This window comes from Miscanthus floridulus, chromosome 5, assembly GCF_019320115.1.
Source record: "Miscanthus floridulus cultivar M001 chromosome 5, ASM1932011v1, whole genome shotgun sequence".
Lineage (NCBI taxonomy): Eukaryota > Viridiplantae > Streptophyta > Magnoliopsida > Poales > Poaceae > Miscanthus > Miscanthus floridulus.
The window spans coordinates 129,422,357-129,441,428 of NC_089584.1; the positions used below are offsets into that span (position 1 = coordinate 129,422,357).

At 40.6% G+C, this 19,072-nt stretch overlaps 1 protein-coding gene across 1 annotated transcript; it reads left to right on the forward strand.

Annotated features, from left to right (window-relative positions):
* The first annotated feature begins 1,301 nt into the window (after positions 1–1,301).
* On the forward strand, positions 1,302–5,425 carry LOC136453571 (uncharacterized). Its single transcript, XM_066454129.1, has 6 exons — positions 1,302–1,626; positions 1,716–1,817; positions 2,063–3,131; positions 3,228–3,751; positions 3,905–4,671; positions 4,792–5,425. The coding sequence occupies exons 1-6, from the start codon at positions 1,456–1,458 to the stop codon at positions 5,423–5,425; spliced, it is 3,267 nt and encodes a 1,088-aa protein (XP_066310226.1). The 5' UTR covers positions 1,302–1,455.
* Positions 5,426–19,072: the final 13,647 nt, after the last annotated feature.

Sequence of the window (19,072 nt, forward strand, 5' to 3'; positions counted from 1 at the left end):
TCAGACCATGCAGCCATGCCACTCCGTGGGGACTGCCGGACAGGTCCCACTCCCATGCAGGCTCGATGACTTGTGTGGCACTGTCTGATCGCCGGTTTCCACCTCGGTGCATAATGGCGGACGCGTGTGAGACGGAGGCGGATCGGAGGGAACTTCAGCGAAGGGAAGCCTGGAGGCTTCGCATTTGCAGGCTTGCAGCACCATTGCCGCTGCTGATGGCACTTCGAGTGTTGAACAGAGTTTACACGTCGAGACTACCATCTCGTCTCTCGTCCTATAGTTGCCCTCTTGTCCCTCGTCCTTGTTGCCTCTTGTCCCTCGTTTGAAACACAGAATTTTCTTATTTTATGTGTTTTTTTCCAAACAATAGACTTATATTCCTGTCAAATCACACACTACTAGAGAACAGACTTTAGAACGATGTCCCAATTTAGCATTAGCCTCGGCATTTTTTGCCCCCGGGACTAAAGGACCCTTTAGTCCCGGTTGGTAGGTTCCCTGCCCAACGGTCGTCCGCGGGCAGGGATCTTTAGTCCCGGCTGGTATTACCAACCGGGACTAAAGGTTTACCTTTAGTCCCCGGTTGGTAATACCAGCCGGGACTAAAGCTTTTAGTCCCGGTTTGGGTTATGCCCCGGGAATAAAGATTAATATTTAGTCCCGGTTTGGACCCCTAACCGGGACTAATTATCCCGGCCTATAATTCTGCTCAATTCTTCCTCCCCGAGCCCGAGCCATTCCATTATTCAAACTCACTGCCTCTGTTCTTCAGCTTGCTGTTGTTCTTGCACTCTCCCCCTCCATTGGTGTTGCTCTTCGATTTTGGAGGTAACAAACTTAATCCTCTTATGTTTTATCAGTAGCTTATCTCATTTTGCGATGTAGATGCATGTGTAACTTTATATGTTGGACTTTATTATGATTTTATATGTCATTTTTAGCTCAAAATCACATGATGATTTGCATATATGTTTGGATAAACAAAAGTTAAATTAGTTCATCAAAATCACGCCTCGCTCGTCCTCGCTGGAGCACGCGCCATTCTCGTCCCCGGTGGCTTACGTGATCTTAGAATTAATTTTTCCATGAAATGAAAAACTTAGAAAATTGTTAGAAAATTGTAGAAAATCCGTACTAGTTGAACTTGCGGACCGTGTTCATGTCGGCGAGCATGTTCTCTGCCGAGCGGTAACGGACGTCAAGGAGGAGCTTTGATTCTACGAGGGAGAGCGGCAACGGTCGTGGAAGACCGTGTTCCCTTTCTCGTAGAATCAGAGCTCTTCCTTGGCCAAGTACGGTGCCGTCCGGTGGAGAAATGCTCGTCGAGATGATCACGTAAGCAAGGTCAACTAGTACGGATGGTTATTTATTGAAACATGTTTTTGAGCTATAATTTGATGGATATTTGAAAATATGAAATTTACACTAGTTTGCAAAAATAAGTATAGAAAGTAGATGACAACTGTTACTGGATCCTCGGCCTCTCGTTCGGTTGCGAAACGACTGAGGCCAGAACTCCCTCTCATTATCTGCGGCAAGTGTAAGCAGAAGATTGTGATGGAGTACCGAGTCAAGAGACAGGGACCCAACAAGGGTCGTGTTTTCTACAAGTGCCCGGATCGCGATGTGAGTTTCTTACGCATTTTATAATTATGGCTAATTGACCTGCTTTTCTTGAATATTTTTGACTAAATATTTTTTGGCTTTAATTTCAGTGGGAGGGCAATGGATGCGATGGTTGGTACTGGGAGGAAGATTATGCTACATACGTGCAGAATTTGGGTGCGCTTGAGGTAGCGGATGCTGCTGATGAGGCAGTGAGCCAGCAGGAGAAGCTTATTGATATTCAACAGAAGAATGATTTGTCTGTTTTAGTTGCGTACGATCACAAAATAATTATGTTACTGAAGTGCATTGTAGTTTTAGTTTGTTTAGTGATAGTTGGGATTGCTTACGTTGTAGCCAGGCTTAGTTAATTAATCAACCGTGTGTGTGTCATTTATGTTGTGTAATAAAATACTTAATTATGTTCAAGGTTTTCATAATTTGTCGTGTAATACAGATTATGTCACGCCATTGGATGTACAATGCCGATCGTCGCTCCCAAGACTTTATAGAGGGCTTGCACTATTTCTTAGGTGTGGCCGAGGCAAATAAGCGGGATGGTTTCATATGCTGTCCATGTGCCCTATGTAAGAATTTAAAGGAATATTCAAGCTCAATGAGTCTTCATTCACATTTGCTTAAGTCAGGTTTCATGTCAAACTATATATGTTGGACTAAGCATGGAGAAAGCGGGGTCATGATGGAAGAAGGTGAAGGAGAAGATTTAGACATTGATGACATTATTGCTCAGTATGGTGCCTTTGATGATACTACAATGGGGGGAGATGAAGAAGAGGTAGCGGTAGAAGATGATCTCGGTGATGCTCTTGGCGATGCCATTCGTGATGCACAACAAGAATGGGAAAGTGAAAAAGAGAAAGTTAAGTTGGAGCGCATGCTTGAGGATCATAGGAAGTTGCTATACCCGATGGCCGAAGAGGGGCAAAAAAAGCTGGGTACAACACTGGAATTGCTACAGTGGAAGGCAAAGAATGGTGTATCCGATAAGGCATTTGGGAATTTATTAAACCTCATAAAGAAGATGCTTCCGAAGCCAAATGAATTGCCCACCACTACGTACGAAGCAAAAAAGGTTGTCTGCCCTTTGGGATTAAAAATCCAGAAGATACATGCATGTCCTAATGACTGTATCCTCTACCATGGCAATGAATACGAGAATTTGGATGAATGCCCGGTATGTAAAGCATCGCGGTATAAGATCAGGCGCGATGATCCTGGTGACGTCGAGGGTGAACAACGTCCTAGAAAGAAAATCCCTGCCAAGGTTATGTGGTATGCTCCTATAATACCACGCTTAAAACGTTTGTTCAGAAATAAAGACCACGCAAAGTTGTTGCGGTGGTATAAAGAAGACCGTAAGGTAGACAATATGCTGAGACACCCAGCTGATGGGTCCCAGTGGAGAGCGATAGATAGAGAATTTTCAGAGTTTGCAAATGAGGTTAGAAACTTAAGGTTCGCCTTAAGTACAGATGGTATGAATCCTTTTGGACAGCAGAGCACTAGTCATAGCACTTGGCCAGTTACTCTATGTATCTACAACCTTCCTCCATGGTTATGCATGAAGCGGAAGTTCATTATGATGCCGATCCTCATCCAAGGTCCGAGGCAACCTGGCAACGATATTGATGTATATCTGAAGCCATTAGTTGAAGAACTTCTAGTTTTATGGAACAAACCAGGTGTACGTGTCTGGGATGAGTACAAACAAGAACACTTTGACCTACGAGCAATGTTGTTCGTAACCATCAATGATTGGCCTGCTTTAAGTAATCTTTCAGGTCAGACAAACAAAGGATATAATGCATGCACACATTGTTTTGATGACCTTGACAGTATATATTTGAAAAGATGTCGAAAGGTCGTGTACCTTGGCCATCGTCGATTCCTTCCTTTGAACCACCAAGTAAGAAAGAAAGGGAAGCATTTTAAAGGTAAGCCAGACCACCGGAAGAAGCCTCATAACCGAACCGGGGAAGATGTACTCGCAATGGTCAAGGATGTGAAAGTAGTATTTGGAAAGGGACAAGGCAGTGAATCTGTTCCCAAAGATGCTAATGGACATGCACCCATGTGGAAGAAGAAGTCCATCTTTTGGGAGCTACCCTATTGGCAAGTCCTAGAGGTCCGCAACGCAATCGACGTGATGCACCTGACAAAGAATCTTTGTGTGAACCTGTTAGGATTCATGGGTGTGTACGGGAAGCCAAAGGATTCACTTGAAGCACGCCAGGACTTGCAGTGCATGAAAGAACGAGACAACCTTCATCCAGAGAAGACAGGTGATGGACGTCATTACTTAAGTCCTGCTAGCTACACGCTTAGCAAAGAAGAGAGGGACAGCATGTTCGAATGTCTAAGCAGCATCAAGGTCCCATCGGGATTCTCCTCCAATATAAAGGGTATAATAAATGTGCCAGATAAAAAATTCCTAAACTTAAAGTCCCACGACTGCCACGTGCTTATGACGCAATTGCTTCCAGTTGCTTTAAGAGGAATTCTACCTCCACATGTACGTCTAGCCACCGTGAAGCTATGTGCATTTCTCAATGCAATTTCTCAGAAGGCAATCAATCCAGTGGAACTAGCTACTCTACAGAACGATGTGGTTCAATGTCTTGTCAGCTTTGAGTTGGTGTTCCCTCCATCCTTCTTTAATATCATGACACACATCCTAGTTCATTTGGTGAAGGAGATTAGTATTCTTGGACCTGTGTTCTTACATAACATGTTCCCCTTCGAGAGGTTTATGGGAGTCTTGAAGAAATATGTGAAAGTCCGTTCTAAGCCTGAAGGAAGCATCGCCCAGGGCTATGGAACAGAGGAGGTCATTGAGTTCTGTGTTGACTTTATTCCTGACATTGCTCCGATTGGCGTTCCCGAATCACGACATGAGGGGAGACTCAGTGGTAAAGGAACTTTAGGGAAGAAAACATATATTGGCATGGAAGACGATTATTTCAATAAAGCACACTACACAGTTCTTCAGAACTCGTCATTGGTGCATCCGTACATCGAGATACATAAGGAGTTCTTACGATCCAAGTTTCCAGGGAAGACTGAAGCTTGGATTAGGCGTCAGCACATGAAAAGTTTCAGTGGTTGGTTGCGAAAAGAATGTCAAGGCGATGACAATATTGATGAGCAACTGTATTTGTTGGCTAGGCAGCCATCGTGGCATATCCTCACGTACCAAGGGTACGAGATAAATGGGAATACATTTTACACAGTTGCCCAAGATAAAAGGAGCACCAATCAAAATAGTGGTGTTCGCATAGATGGCACAGATCCAAATGGGAATATACAAACATATTATGGCCGCATAGAAGAGATATGGGAACTAGACTACGCACCTAATTTTAAAGTCCCTTTGTTCCGGTGCCAATGGGTGAAGCTGACCGGAGGAGGGGTAACAGTCGACAAAGAGTATGGAATGACAACAGTGGACCTCAACAATATTGGATACAAAGAGGAACCATTCGTCCTTGCTGCCGATGTGAGTCAGGTGTTCTATGTGAAAGACATGTCTACAAAATCAAAGAGAGGAAAAAACGAAGACATCAACTCAATGATCAATGAGCCAAAGCGCCACATAATTCTTTCTGGGAAAATAAATATAGTAGGAATTGAAGACAAGTCAGACATGTCAGAAGATTACGAAAGAAATGTCCGAATTCCACCCTTCATAGTGAAGAAAGATCCAAGCATCATGTTAAATGATGAAGACACTCCATGGTTACGACAAGATCATAACCAAGGGTCATACGTCAAGAAGAAATTCACTGTTGTGCCCGCATGATACAACGATGCATGTTTAATATATTATGTTTTAGAGACGGATATTATGTAATATGTTTTCGGAACCCTAGATTGTCTAAAATTGAAAAGTTTTGAATACCAAGTTTGTTCATATCATCAATATCTACAATCCTTATATAGACCATTTTTTCATTTGAGAAAGCTTGAACAAAATGTAGTTCAATTTTCACAAGTGTGTGACATAGTTTTAGAAAGTCTATAAGAGATAAGGAAAATTGTGACTAGTGTTTGATAAAAATTTCTCAAATGGGAAAATGATCTATGTAACAATTGTAGATCTTGCTGAGATGATCAAACTTGGTATTCAGAGTTTTTTCATCTGAGGTCATTTAGTGTCTCATTTGAGCAAGTTTGACCAAGTCAAATTTGGTCAAATGAAAAAACAACACTTTGACCCTAGTATTATGGACTCTAAATGACTTCGAATTGAAAAGTTTTGAATACCAAGTTTGTTAAACTCAAAAAGATCTACAATTGTTGTTTTGGTCAACTTTCCATTTGAGAAAGTTTGGACGGTTCAAATTTATGATTTTTAAATTTCGACGCCTACAAACTAGTTTTCGGAACCCTAGATTGTCTAAAATTGAAAAGTTTTGAATACCAAGTTTGTTCATATCATCAATATCTACAATCCTTATATAGACCATTTTTTCATTTGAGAAAGCTTGAACAAAATGTAGTTCAATTTTCACAAGTGTGTGACATAGTTTTAGAAAGTCTATAAGAGATAAGGAAAATTGTGACTAGTGTTTGATAAAAATTTCTCAAATGGGAAAATGATCTATGTAACAATTGTAGATCTTGCTGAGATGATCAAACTTGGTATTCAGAGTTTTTTCATCTGAGGTCATTTAGTGTCTCATTTGAGCAAGTTTGACCAAGTCAAATTTGGTCAAATGAAAAAACAACACTTTGACCCTAGTATTATGGACTCTAAATGACTTCGAATTGAAAAGTTTTGAATACCAAGTTTGTTAAACTCAAAAAGATCTACAATTGTTGTTTTGGTCAACTTTCCATTTGAGAAAGTTTGGACGGTTCAAATTTATGATTTTTAAATTTCGACGCCTACAAACTAGTTTTCGGAACCCTAGATTGTCTAAAATTGAAAAGTTTTGAATACCAAGTTTGTTCATATCATCAATATCTACAATCCTTATATAGACCATTTTTTCATTTGAGAAAGCTTGAACAAAATGTAGTTCAATTTTCACAAGTGTGTGACATAGTTTTAGAAAGTCTATAAGAGATAAGGAAAATTGTGACTAGTGTTTGATAAAAATTTCTCAAATGGGAAAATGATCTATGTAACAATTGTAGATCTTGCTGAGATGATCAAACTTGGTATTCAGAGTTTTTTCATCTGAGGTCATTTAGTGTCTCATTTGAGCAAGTTTGACCAAGTCAAATTTGGTCAAATGAAAAAAACAACACTTTGACCCTAGTATTATGGACTCTAAATGACTTCGAATTGAAAAGTTTTGAATACCAAGTTTGTTAAACTCAAAAAGATCTACAATTGTTGTTTTGGTCAACTTTCCATTTGAGAAAGTTTGGACGGTTCAAATTTATGATTTTTAAATTTCGACGCCTACAAACTAGTTTTCGGAACCCTAGATTGTCTAAAATTGAAAAGTTTTGAATACCAAGTTTGTTCATATCATCAATATCTACAATCCTTATATAGACCATTTTTTCATTTGAGAAAGCTTGAACAAAATGTAGTTCAATTTTCACAAGTGTGTGACATAGTTTTAGAAAGTCTATAAGAGATAAGGAAAATTGTGACTAGTGTTTGATAAAAATTTCTCAAATGGGAAAATGATCTATGTAACAATTGTAGATCTTGCTGAGATGATCAAACTTGGTATTCAGAGTTTTTTCATCTGAGGTCATTTAGTGTCTCATTTGAGCAAGTTTGACCAAGTCAAATTTGGTCAAATGAAAAAACAACACTTTGACCCTAGTATTATGGACTCTAAATGACTTCGAATTGAAAAGTTTTGAATACCAAGTTTGTTAATTTTGGTCGAATTGAAAAAACAACAATCCTTATATAGGCCATTTTTTCATTTGAAAAAGTTGTACAACAAAAAATACTATATTTTCTTTATTTTTATAGGTTTAACAAAAATTTCCTGTCAATTTTGGTCAAAAACCGAGAAAAAATTGAAACATTGACGTTACAATAATGTGATAATAAATTTCCTATCGAATAATATTAGTTTTATTAATTTTAAGTTACAAATATATTTTTGCATTAACAAAATACTTAGTATTAGTAACATTTATATTCTATATTCATAAAAGAAATTAAAAACTATAGGTTACAAAATTTTCCTATTTACAATAAATAATTAGTTAATCAATAGAATTTTTTAAAATAAATATTGCAAAGTATTGAAGTTGCTATGGAATTAATTGATTAACCTAGTATTAAACAAAATCAAAATCCCAGGTCTTTCCAATTACGCTGGCGGGTTGCCAAAATTTTCGGTGCCTTCAGTCCCGGCCCAGACCAAGAACCGGGACTAAAGGGTGAGCGGCAATTTCGGTGCCCGCCCAAAATACTTTTAGTCCCGGCTAGTAACACCAACCGGGACTAAAAACCCTTTAGTCCCGGCTTGTAAGGCGAGCCGGGACTAAAGGGTTGGGCCTTTAGTCCCGGCTGGTAATACAAGCCGGGACTAAAGGGTTTTTAGTCCCGGTTGGTGTTACTAGCCGGGACTAAAGGGTCCCGGCCTATATATATCGAACGGTTTCATCTTCTACCTTTCGATCTACACGTCGATCATCGCCGCCGCCACCGCCATCTTCGATCTCGCCTCCGTCGCCCCAGCCCCGCCCGGCCGTACATCGAGCTCGTCTCTGCCGCGCCGCCGTCGTCTTCTACCCCCGCCCGGCCGCGCCATCCGCCCGGCCCCGTCTCTGCCCGCACCCGAGCCCCCTCCGTCGACCGCTTCCCGCGCGCCCGGCGGCCTCGTCGTCGAGCCCCGCCGTCTCCGCCGCCGTACGTCGTCCTCGCGCGATCGAGGTGCTCAGCTCGGCCCCGCGCGTGGCCGGCCAGCACGCCCTGCCGGCCCGCGCCATCCGCCTCGATCCACAGCCTGCTAGAGCTTAGCTTGCTCTCGGCCGGCCAATATATATTAGATTAAAATGTTAGATTTAATTAGTAGTTTTTGATATATGTTAGATTTAAATGTATTAAAATTTAATTAGTACTTTATTTAGATAGTTTTTTAGATAGTTTTTTATTATAGTATTTGATATATGTTAGATTAAAATGTATTAAATTTTAATTAGTACTTATTTAGATAGTTTTTTTAGATAGTTTTTTATTATAGTTTTTGATATATGTTAGATTAAAATGTATTATCTATTACTAGTTTATCTAATTTCATGTTAGATTTATTTAATTGGATTTAGTAATTATATATTCTATCTCTCTATATATATATATCTAGAGAGAGATTCTATATGTATACATATGGTACTTAATTAATTATTTCTATATGTATATATACATGTACTTATTTTCATGTGTTGAGAGAGAGAGAAAATTGTATCTAGAGAGACATTCTATGTGTTATCACATGCATATCTAGAGATATAGACATATGCACTTATTTCTATGTGTTGAGAGAGAGAGAAAATATATTGTATCATTCTATGTGTATATATATACATGTACTTATTTCCATGTTTTTGGATCGAAAGTGTTTTTGATTCGATTCCAAAGCCTATACCTTATTATTGTTTATCCTTATGAAATATTATGTGTTATTATATTTAATTGGATTTAGTAATTCTATATGTGTTATCACATGTACTTATGTTATGTACCATAATAATTCTATCTATGTGTTATCTTGAAGATACAAATGGCTGCTCCGGATGATAACTTGAGTGATGACATAATGACGGATATTATCAACGCCGGCACCAATGTGGATGTAGATGACACGAGTCAGTACTTTGCTGATTATGAGGATATCCTGAATATGCCGGTGGTTGAAGATCAACAAATTATCGCGCAAGAAAATACTGGCGAGGTATATTCGATTATCTATCATCTCTTATAGATGCATGCGTACGTATATTTGTTGTTAATCGTTGTGTTTCTACTCATGTAGCCGGTCTCTGGATCTACATCAACCACCGACAAAAGTAGGAAAGTCCGAGGGCCAAAAAAGCCATTAGAGGGCCGTTTCATAATATCAGAATTCGACACCGACACCGGCAAACCATTGGGACCACATGCTCAGACATATGTCAATCAATGTGGGTTCATTGTAAGGGATAGGATCCCAGTTAGTGCTCGTGAATGGAAGCAGAAGATATCCGCTCCTAATGTTAGTTTTGTATCTGATCGTGATAAGAACCTAGCTTGGAGAGATATCACTCAGCATTTCACATTACAAGCAGATGATGCTTTGAAGGAGCTAGTGAGGGATTGGACAATGAAGAAGATGGCAACATTGTTCCAGAGTTGGAAGAAGACATTGTATAAAAAGTTTATCTTGAAGAATGCTACGCCGAATTTCAATGCTAAGGCGTTTGTCAAGTTGGAGTCCCATTGGGATGCCTTCGTAGAATACAAGACATCTCAAGACAGTGAGGAACGTGTGATGAGGAATCGGCAGAATGCCCGACAGAAGCAATACCATCATCGCATGGGATCAGGTGGTTATAGGAGTGCTATTCCCAAGTGGCAGAACCTAGAAGCAGAGATTACTGCCAAGGGAATCATACCTGAAACAATAGAAAAGAACTGGCCTCAACGCGTGAAGAATTGGTTCTACGCTCATGGGGGAAGCCTAGACCCAGACACTGGCAAGCTAATTTTCGGCCAAAAAATTGAGAGAGCAACACAGAGACTAGCTCGTGCTAGGGAAGAAGCAGATAGTGGTGTTTTCAAGCCCAACAGAGAGAAGGATGAATTGACATATGCCCTAGAGAATCCCGAACACGGTGGTCGAACAAGAGGCTATGGGGCGGTTCCGTGGCTACACGCATTCCCAGCAGACAAGGATACCTACAGAAGCCGCCAGAGAAAGAAGGATGAGGAGGCAGAACGAATTCGTGCATTGGAGCAATTTGTTGATGAGTCACGACAAGCATTGCTTGAATCACGTGAACGAGAAAAATCTCTTGAGGCAAGAATGCAGGAGGAGATCAAGAGGCAAGTGCAGCTAGCAATGAGTCAAATGCAATCGCAATCAACGCCGGGAGTCACCATTAGCCCCGTTGGTCAGATGAAAAGCAGTTGTGCTTCTACGGAGCTGCCAGTTATTCAAGACGACGCTGGGTTGCGCTTCCCTGTTGATGACATTACCGAGCCTCTAACAAAATGTGAGCTGCACATTCCAGATGGTAATGCATCAATCATGGTGGCTGTCGGGGTTGTATCTCCAATAGACCGAACGAAGACACCAAGAATCCATGGGTCAGTTATTCAACCTGGATATGCTAGCGTCTCGGTCGATAGAGTGCTCAAAGGTTACAGCAATGTTCCTCTTGACATTGAAGGCGGTGATGGGGAGAAGACACTAGGAGAAACAGAGAAGACATTTATTCAATGGCGCAAACGCTTCATCATCATTCCTGGGGCGCCACCGCTTCCCCTACCTCACCCTAGGTACGAATGAAAGTGAATGAAATATTATTTTCCATTAATTTTCTATTGGCTTCAAAAATAATTGACACACAAATTGTTTTTATAGCAGGGTCTCTCCCCAGCCTAGCCTAATCATTCATTCCCCATCTCATCACAGCGTCGCGGGGGGCGAGACGACTTCATCCCCACGGCGATCGCCAACTCCTACACCGGCCCCATCGCCTCCACAACGATCTCCAACTCCTACACCGGCCCCATCGCCTCCACAACGATCTCCAACTCCTACACCGGCCCCACCGCCTCCACAACGATCTCCAACGTCTCCACGCCGGTCTCCACCAACACTGGCCTCATCGCCTCCACGCCGATCTCCAACACCGCCCCCACCCCCTCCACAGCGATGCACTACAAAGACGTCTAAGGTCCCGGCGGCAAAGAAGACCCCAAGAAAAAGAGTTATTTCTCAAGAAATACTTCCTAAAAGACCGATGAGCAAATAGCAGCTGAAGAAGACAAAAAAGTAAAAGATTTTTTTATAGATATCAAAAACAAGAGTCAAGCAAAGCTTAAGGAGAAGCCGTACTTTTACATACCACGAGATGTGCTGAGGCAGAAGGTCGATGCTCACAAGAAAAAGATGATTGAACTTCGTAAGCCTTCACCACTATCAGACTATGACCGCTCCCTCGTGAAGTCACATGATGCAGATAAGAAAAGGAAAAGAGCATCAGGGAAGGATGTCCCACAGCTCGGACAACAGAAGCAACCAATGCAAAATCTTGTTGTTGCTAATGAATATGGTTCCAACATAGAAGTCTATCGACCAGACAACTCTGGAGAAGTGTCGGTTCAAGCCCTTAATGCTTTTTTTAAAGATACTGGTTTAACCTTGGATCAATTGACGGGCAAAGCTCCAATCCAGAACCTGGAAGTTGATACCTGAAAGACTTATAAATATGGCAAAAGTCTATACAACCCTGCGGCTCTGAATGAATTGGGTACGCAAATGTACTTGCTCAACAAGTGGTACATGCAGGCGTGTGGCAGGGGTGAGCAGTGGATCTTTGTCAGATTTAGAGACCATCATTACTTCCATGGCGATGACATCTTACATATTAGTTTCGAAGAATTGCATCAACTATTCCACTTGGACGCTCTGGACAAATCAATCATGAGCTCCTTTTGTTTGTAAGTGATTCTTACTTTTATTTAATAAACTCACTTCCATGCGTACGTGTATATAATTATCCTCACATGTAACTTATATTTATATATAGATTCCAGATGTCAGAGCTCCAAAGAATACAAGACACCAGTGTTGGCTTCATTGATCCTTATATCGTATTCAAAACCGATATTATTGTCAAGGACTACTGGGTATCTGAAGCACAGACGAATATCATGAAGTTCTTCGTGAAGCAGCACGACAAGACAACAATACTTTTCCCGTACAACTTTGAGTAAGTGTTAATAATAATGTAGTCTACACATTTTATGTAATATCAATACAACTTATATGCATGTACGTGTGTGTATAAACCAATGCAGTTTTCACTGGATACTCATTGTCATTGAGTTAAACTCAAGTCGGTTACTAATCTTTGACTCGTTGAGAAAAGAACGGGCACTATACCAAGATATGATAGACATTATCCAGGGGTAATTTCGATCTCTCGCGCACAACTATTATTGAATAGACTTTGCCATAATTTATTAACGATCGTACATTATTGGTCGCACAGGGTTTGGAAAGAGTTTATTCGGCAACATCGCAAGGATTGCAAGGCACCACTTAATGTAGTTGAAATACCAGTAAGTTGTACTATATACACTTCCCCACGTGTTTAATTACTATATCGTACTTCAATTTACGTGTGAGATGATGAGAATAATCTTCTTCTCGTACAGTGGTGTTTGCGGCAGGAACCAGGTAATAACTTGTGTGGATACTACGCTTGTGAATTTATCACTGCGCACATAAGAAGAACTCCTGAAGATGTCCTCAGAGTACGTATATATCAATTTTTATTTATTTTTAAATGAATATATATACATATATGTGTATTAATACTTTTCCTTTTATTTCAAATGCAAGACTGAATGGTTGAAACGAAGGGTCATGCAAAAAGACCATCTGAAAGCAGTTCAAGAGTCAATAGCAGGATATCTTCTAGAAAAAGTGCTAAATCCCAACGGCGAGTTCTACTTTGATCTTAAGGAATAAATGATGTAAATTAAATGTTTATTGATATCGTTATTTTCGAGAACAAGATTATGAAAGTGTTGTATATATACATATATATATATATCTATAATATATATAGTTTCATACTTTATTCGAATATAATAATGCTCAAGATGAGAATTAGATGTAATTATATGCATGCGTGTATTTATATTAGCAACGTAGAATACGTACATAAAAACATATTATATATTAAACAAATACGTGTAACTGAACTGAAAACAAATTAAACAAAAAAAAGAAAAAGAAAAGGAACCTTTAGTCCCGGTTGGGGTTACCAACCGGGACTAAAGGGTGAACCATTAGTCCCGGTTGGTAACCCCAACTGGGACTAAAGGGTGCGCCAGGTTCGCTCGGCTGGAGGGCCTTTAGTCCCGGTTGGTGTTACCAACCGGGACTAAAGGTCCCTCTTTAATCCCGGCTCGATGACCCGGGACTGAAGGTTCCACCTTTAGTCCCGGGATCGTTGTCCCGGCGCGGTAACCGGGACTAAAGGCTGTTACCGCCCGGGACAACAGGTCCATTCTGTAGTAGTGACAATACAGTTTTTATAAAAACCCTGCATTTTTATTGGAACTCCTAAAGCTTAATCCCTGCAATAAATAAAATATACTTAAATTTCTATTCATTTTAACTTTATTCTAAAAATGGTAGTTCTCTAATTTAACCAGGTTTACATATATATCTTACAATGTCTCAGTTTCAAACATCCTACAATGCCGAGTTAGTTTTATTAATTAGTTTCTCCATTAAAATGTACTCCATTTATTTAAAATTATGACATTTTGACATTTCTAGATACATTTTTTTACTATGCATTTACACACAATGTATATCTATATACATAATACAAAACTATGTATCTATAAAAGAGCTAAAACGTCTTATGGCTTATAATGGAGGGAGTATTACTTGCATTTATAACTTGAAATGGAGGGAGTATTACTCATATATTTATTTTAAGTTGTGTGTGTATTACAAAAACTATGACATGCTACAGAATTTTGCCTTATGCATGATAAACTAAACTGAACTATAAATGGGAAAGCGGTACAAATAGCACCAACCATGTAGAGCACTTTTATCAGGTGTAAACATATTCGAAGATGCACTTTTATGTTTTCGCAAAAAAAAAGATGCACTTTTATCTATCCTTGGGATCAAATTGGGTGTAAGAAGTAAGATTTTTCGACTAATTTGTGAAAGTTATAAGCTCTTATGCTTCTTTCTCTAATAACTACTACTTCTGTTCTGAATTATAAGCTGCTTTGACTTTTTTGCTACATAGATTTTGCTATGTTTGTAAAAAAACATATGTTATATCTAGATATATAGAAAAATCACTGTACCAGAAAAGTCAAAATGACTTATAATTTGAAACAGAGGGAGTATCTGATTAGAGTTATGGTCTCTCATAACATGTTGCATGCGTTGTAAACATGGAATCTGCTTCATTTTGACAAACTATACACGATCATGTTTTCTCGAAAATGTCACATCTGAAAATAGATTTTGACAAACCATACACCATTATGTTTTCACGATAATTAGTTCTAGCCACGGCTAGATTTTGACAAGACACACAATTATGTGCTACACAATTATGTTCTCCAATGCTATAGATTGGTTGTGGTATAGTGAAGATTTGTCGGCTTCCTAGCTTTTTCTTGTGCACTACAGCATGTTTTGGGGGGGGGGAAATAGTATTGGGTTTGCTTGAGCTATATTTAAGCCACAACGGCTATTTTCATAATGTATCATTGAGAAGGACTACAGTAAAAAACTGTAGCCACAACACTTCCTTCAGTGCTACTGAACACATGCCTAAAGTGTAAACGGTCAGTATGTTCGGCTTAGCTGGATTAAAGCTGGCTGGTCGTTTTTGACTGATTTGTTGTGAGAGAAAAATATTATTTTAACTGGTAGTGTTTTGTGAGGAGGAAGCAGCCGGCTCCCGCCAGCCGAACGGACACGGCATCTATATGATACGACATGCGAACAGCTTGCGGCCAGAAAGCTAAAACACTGACAAACTAGAATTGTTCTACCGTAGCAACTGTATATGGAAGTTGGTGTGGTGTGTACACACAAAAGGAAAATAAAAAACAAATCTAGTAGACTTCTCGTAGGTGCAGATACTTCTTGTGCATTTTTTTAGCGTAGGACTATGTATTCCTACAAAACCATATCAAGGAAAAATCTACGTACACTTGTGCATTTTGTATTTTTGCGTAGGACTATGTATGCCTACAGAATAAGGAAAACTATCGACATTCATCATGGCCACACCCTGCACATCCTGATGATAGGAGTGGGAGCCCGCCCGTGCGGAACAGAGAGGCAGGCAGGCAGGCAGGCGGCGGTCTACAGATTCTTCGAGCACACATGCCGCCATCCCGGGAGGAGATAAATAGGCTCTCGGCCACTCTCTGGCGAGCCTGGCCTCTTCGTGCTAGACGAAACACGCTATGTCGTCTTCTCCAACCACTCTCTTTCGATTTAGCTTTTTTAAAAGGCGGGCAAACGAGTTGCCGGATTTTTATTAGACGAGCAAAAAGGAACAAGAAAAAAAATTACAACAAACAATGGGAGACCAAGCTTACCGTCACCACGGCACACCGGCCGACAACCCAACTAGATACCCACCTAGACGACAACTTAAAGTCTAGAAAAACACACTGAAGCCGAAAAACACAAAACCAGACCAACCAAACAGTGACCAATAAATGCTAGAACTACTCCTGTTATGGTCCAGCATGAAATCTTGTTGCGAACTGGTATTGCTCTATATCTTCCTTGTAAAGGAGTGCCACCTGACTAGGCTGCAGTGACTTGTTCTGAAATGTTCTTCGATTCCTTTCCTTCCATAAATTCCATCAAAAATAGATCATAATGTCATCAAACGACTTTCTCTGATCTTTGTCTGTCTTAATTCTGCACTTTCGCCAGTAGTTGTGCAGGGATCCTGTCATTCCGACAGGATCAATCACCGATAGGCTGAACCATCGCTTGATGAAGGACGAAACTTGCCTTGAGAAAGTGCAGTCCTTGCAAAGATGTATCGGTGTTTTTGGGTCAATACCACAAAGCTTGCATATTGGATCATTTGGTCAATTTCTTTTAACCAAATTGTTTGCCGTTAGGATCTTTTTATGCAACAAAGTCCAAGCAAAAAATCTACATTTGGGTTCCGCATTTGCTTTCCAAATCGGTTGAAGTTTCAGTTTGCTGAATGTGCCCTGGAATTGAATGCAGTAGGCGCTTTTGGCTATGTATTCCCCATCCACCGTCCAACGCCAACGGATGTTGTCCTCTATATTCTCGATTAGCTGGATTTGGCTCACCTCTTCCCAAAGGGTTACGTATTCTCTTATTTTCTATGCAGTGCCTAATGGAATGACATGTGATATCCAGCTGTTATCTTCCAAGGCCTTTTGCATCGTGAGATTTTTCCTTTTTGATTTCTTGAACAATGTTGGTGCAATCGCTTTCGGTGTTCGCCCACCAGAACCTGGCCAACTTGCCATCACCTACTGTCACCACTGTCGAAGCCGCAAATAACTCCTTGTCCCGGCCATCTACCGGGAGGTCAAGCTTGTTCCAAGCTCTATCTCGGTGCTTCCATTGATACCATAACCATCGTAGTCTCAATGCTCTTACGAAACGTTCAAGGTCCAGAACCCCTAAACCACCTTTCGCTTTGGGTCTACATGTTGTTGGCCAATTGATAATGGAATGCCCACCATATACCTTGTCTGGCGTTTCTCCCCTCCTTAGGAAACTCCTTCTCAAGCGATCGATCTTTCTTATTAACCATTTTTGTTCTGGGAATGCGGTCATATGATAAATTGGTTGAGATGATAGGACCATTTTTACTAGAGTCTCTCTCCCCGTCGAGGACAAGAACCTGCCCTTCCAACCTGGCAGTCTAGCTCCTATTTTGTCTATCAAAGTTGTACCTCTACCCTGCGTAGTTTCCGGACGTGTAGAGGAAGTCCTAGATATCTCCCAGGAAAACTGCAAATCTTGACTGGGAAATTTTGAAGTAATTGAGAGACCACTATGTTGTCCATTCTTATATGGAAAATTTCCATTTTGGAGATGTTGATTTTTAGCCCCGAGCATTCTCCAAAGAAGTTTAGTATCCTGAGTAGATGATCCAACTCTGTATTTGCAGGGTATGCAAAAATTGATGCATCATCAGCATATAGGGAGCACCTCAAATTAGCCGCCTTCGGTAGCACCGGTTTAAGGATCCCTCTTTGTGCTGCAGCTTCAATTATCCGTTGTTGTGGGTTGATGGCTAGAATGAATAAATGGGGGATAGAGGATCCCCTTGCCTTAACCCCTGTGCGTGTTTGATACCCTGGGTCGGCTTCCCGTTGATCAATACTTTTGATGTTGTTGTTCCAAGTAGGGCCGCTATCCAATCCCTCCATTTTGTGCTAAAGCCCAAAGCCTGTAGCACCTCTAGCAGAAAGCTCCAAGCCATGGAGTCGAAAGCTCTGGAAATTGTCATGGATACATCTCTTCTTGATGAAGGCGTTTTGAGCATGTGACACTAAAGAGTTCAAGTGTGGTGCTAATCTATTTGCTAGGATTTTCGTGATGATTTTGACAACACTGTTGATCAGACTAATGGGCCTATAATCTGATAGAGATGTTGTAAGTGGCAGAACCGCCTAAAATAACGCACTTACGGAGGCACTCGTTTTCCACCAGACACTAAGCACCCCGTAAGCAAGCTACAGCGGGCCGTTTCCATCGGGCACACCCCAAGGAAGAGCCCGAAAGATCCACATTTTTTCCTAAGGATCCAATAATGAGAACGAGTTATAATACTTAATCCATTTCATACCTCCAGAATTCTTAAAAATTATATTATTACATTTCCAAAGTCAGAGTGCGGAATGTTAAACAACAGAATTAAAAATAAACATCTATCGATAATGAACAAAGATCCGTCTGTGCCCATCAGAAGAATCCTTCACACAATAATACTCCTCAAGCATTACCTGCAACAGGGGTAAATAAACCATGAGTACACAATATACTCGTAAGACTTATCCGACTAGTGGAAATAATTTCCTGACTTCAAGGAACATGATAAGCTTTATGGTTTGTTGGTTACCCCGAATAAATGCCCCCAGCTGGGTACCCCGAAAACACACGTCCCGCTTACACCTCAGGCACAAGTAGGATCAACCCATCACCCTCCTATCATGGGATCTAGGTCCCCGTCTAAATTTGGACTCCAAGCCCCCACTCCTGAGTCCCGAACTCAGTGCAGTGCAAGGACCTCCACCATCCCCGCCTTCAATCAGTCGGTCTAGAAAAGAGCCGGAACCCACGACAAGAGAGCAACAAGTCTTCCCTACGCCCATACCCAAGTATGTGCTCGGGATAATAAATCTATGACTTGCCCAGAGACTTATGCAACGACCGGTCCTTAACTGACACAGACAGGGAAAAAGTGTAACCAAGCTATGCCCTATTGGTCGTAGGATACAACCTCTTACACCCACCAATACCCAAACCATATCCTTGCCCGGTCACCATTTTTTCTTTCCACCATTTTATCATGAGTGATCATAATTATCACCTATTGTGAGTAACGACAGGTTACTCACGCTAACGATACCCTGAGCAAAGCATCTACTCGACCTATACTAGTAGGACTTATAGGTAAGTATATATATACATGTAGTTTTCATAAAATACCTGTAACGTAAATGCACATCATATATTTATTCAGTAATCATTCA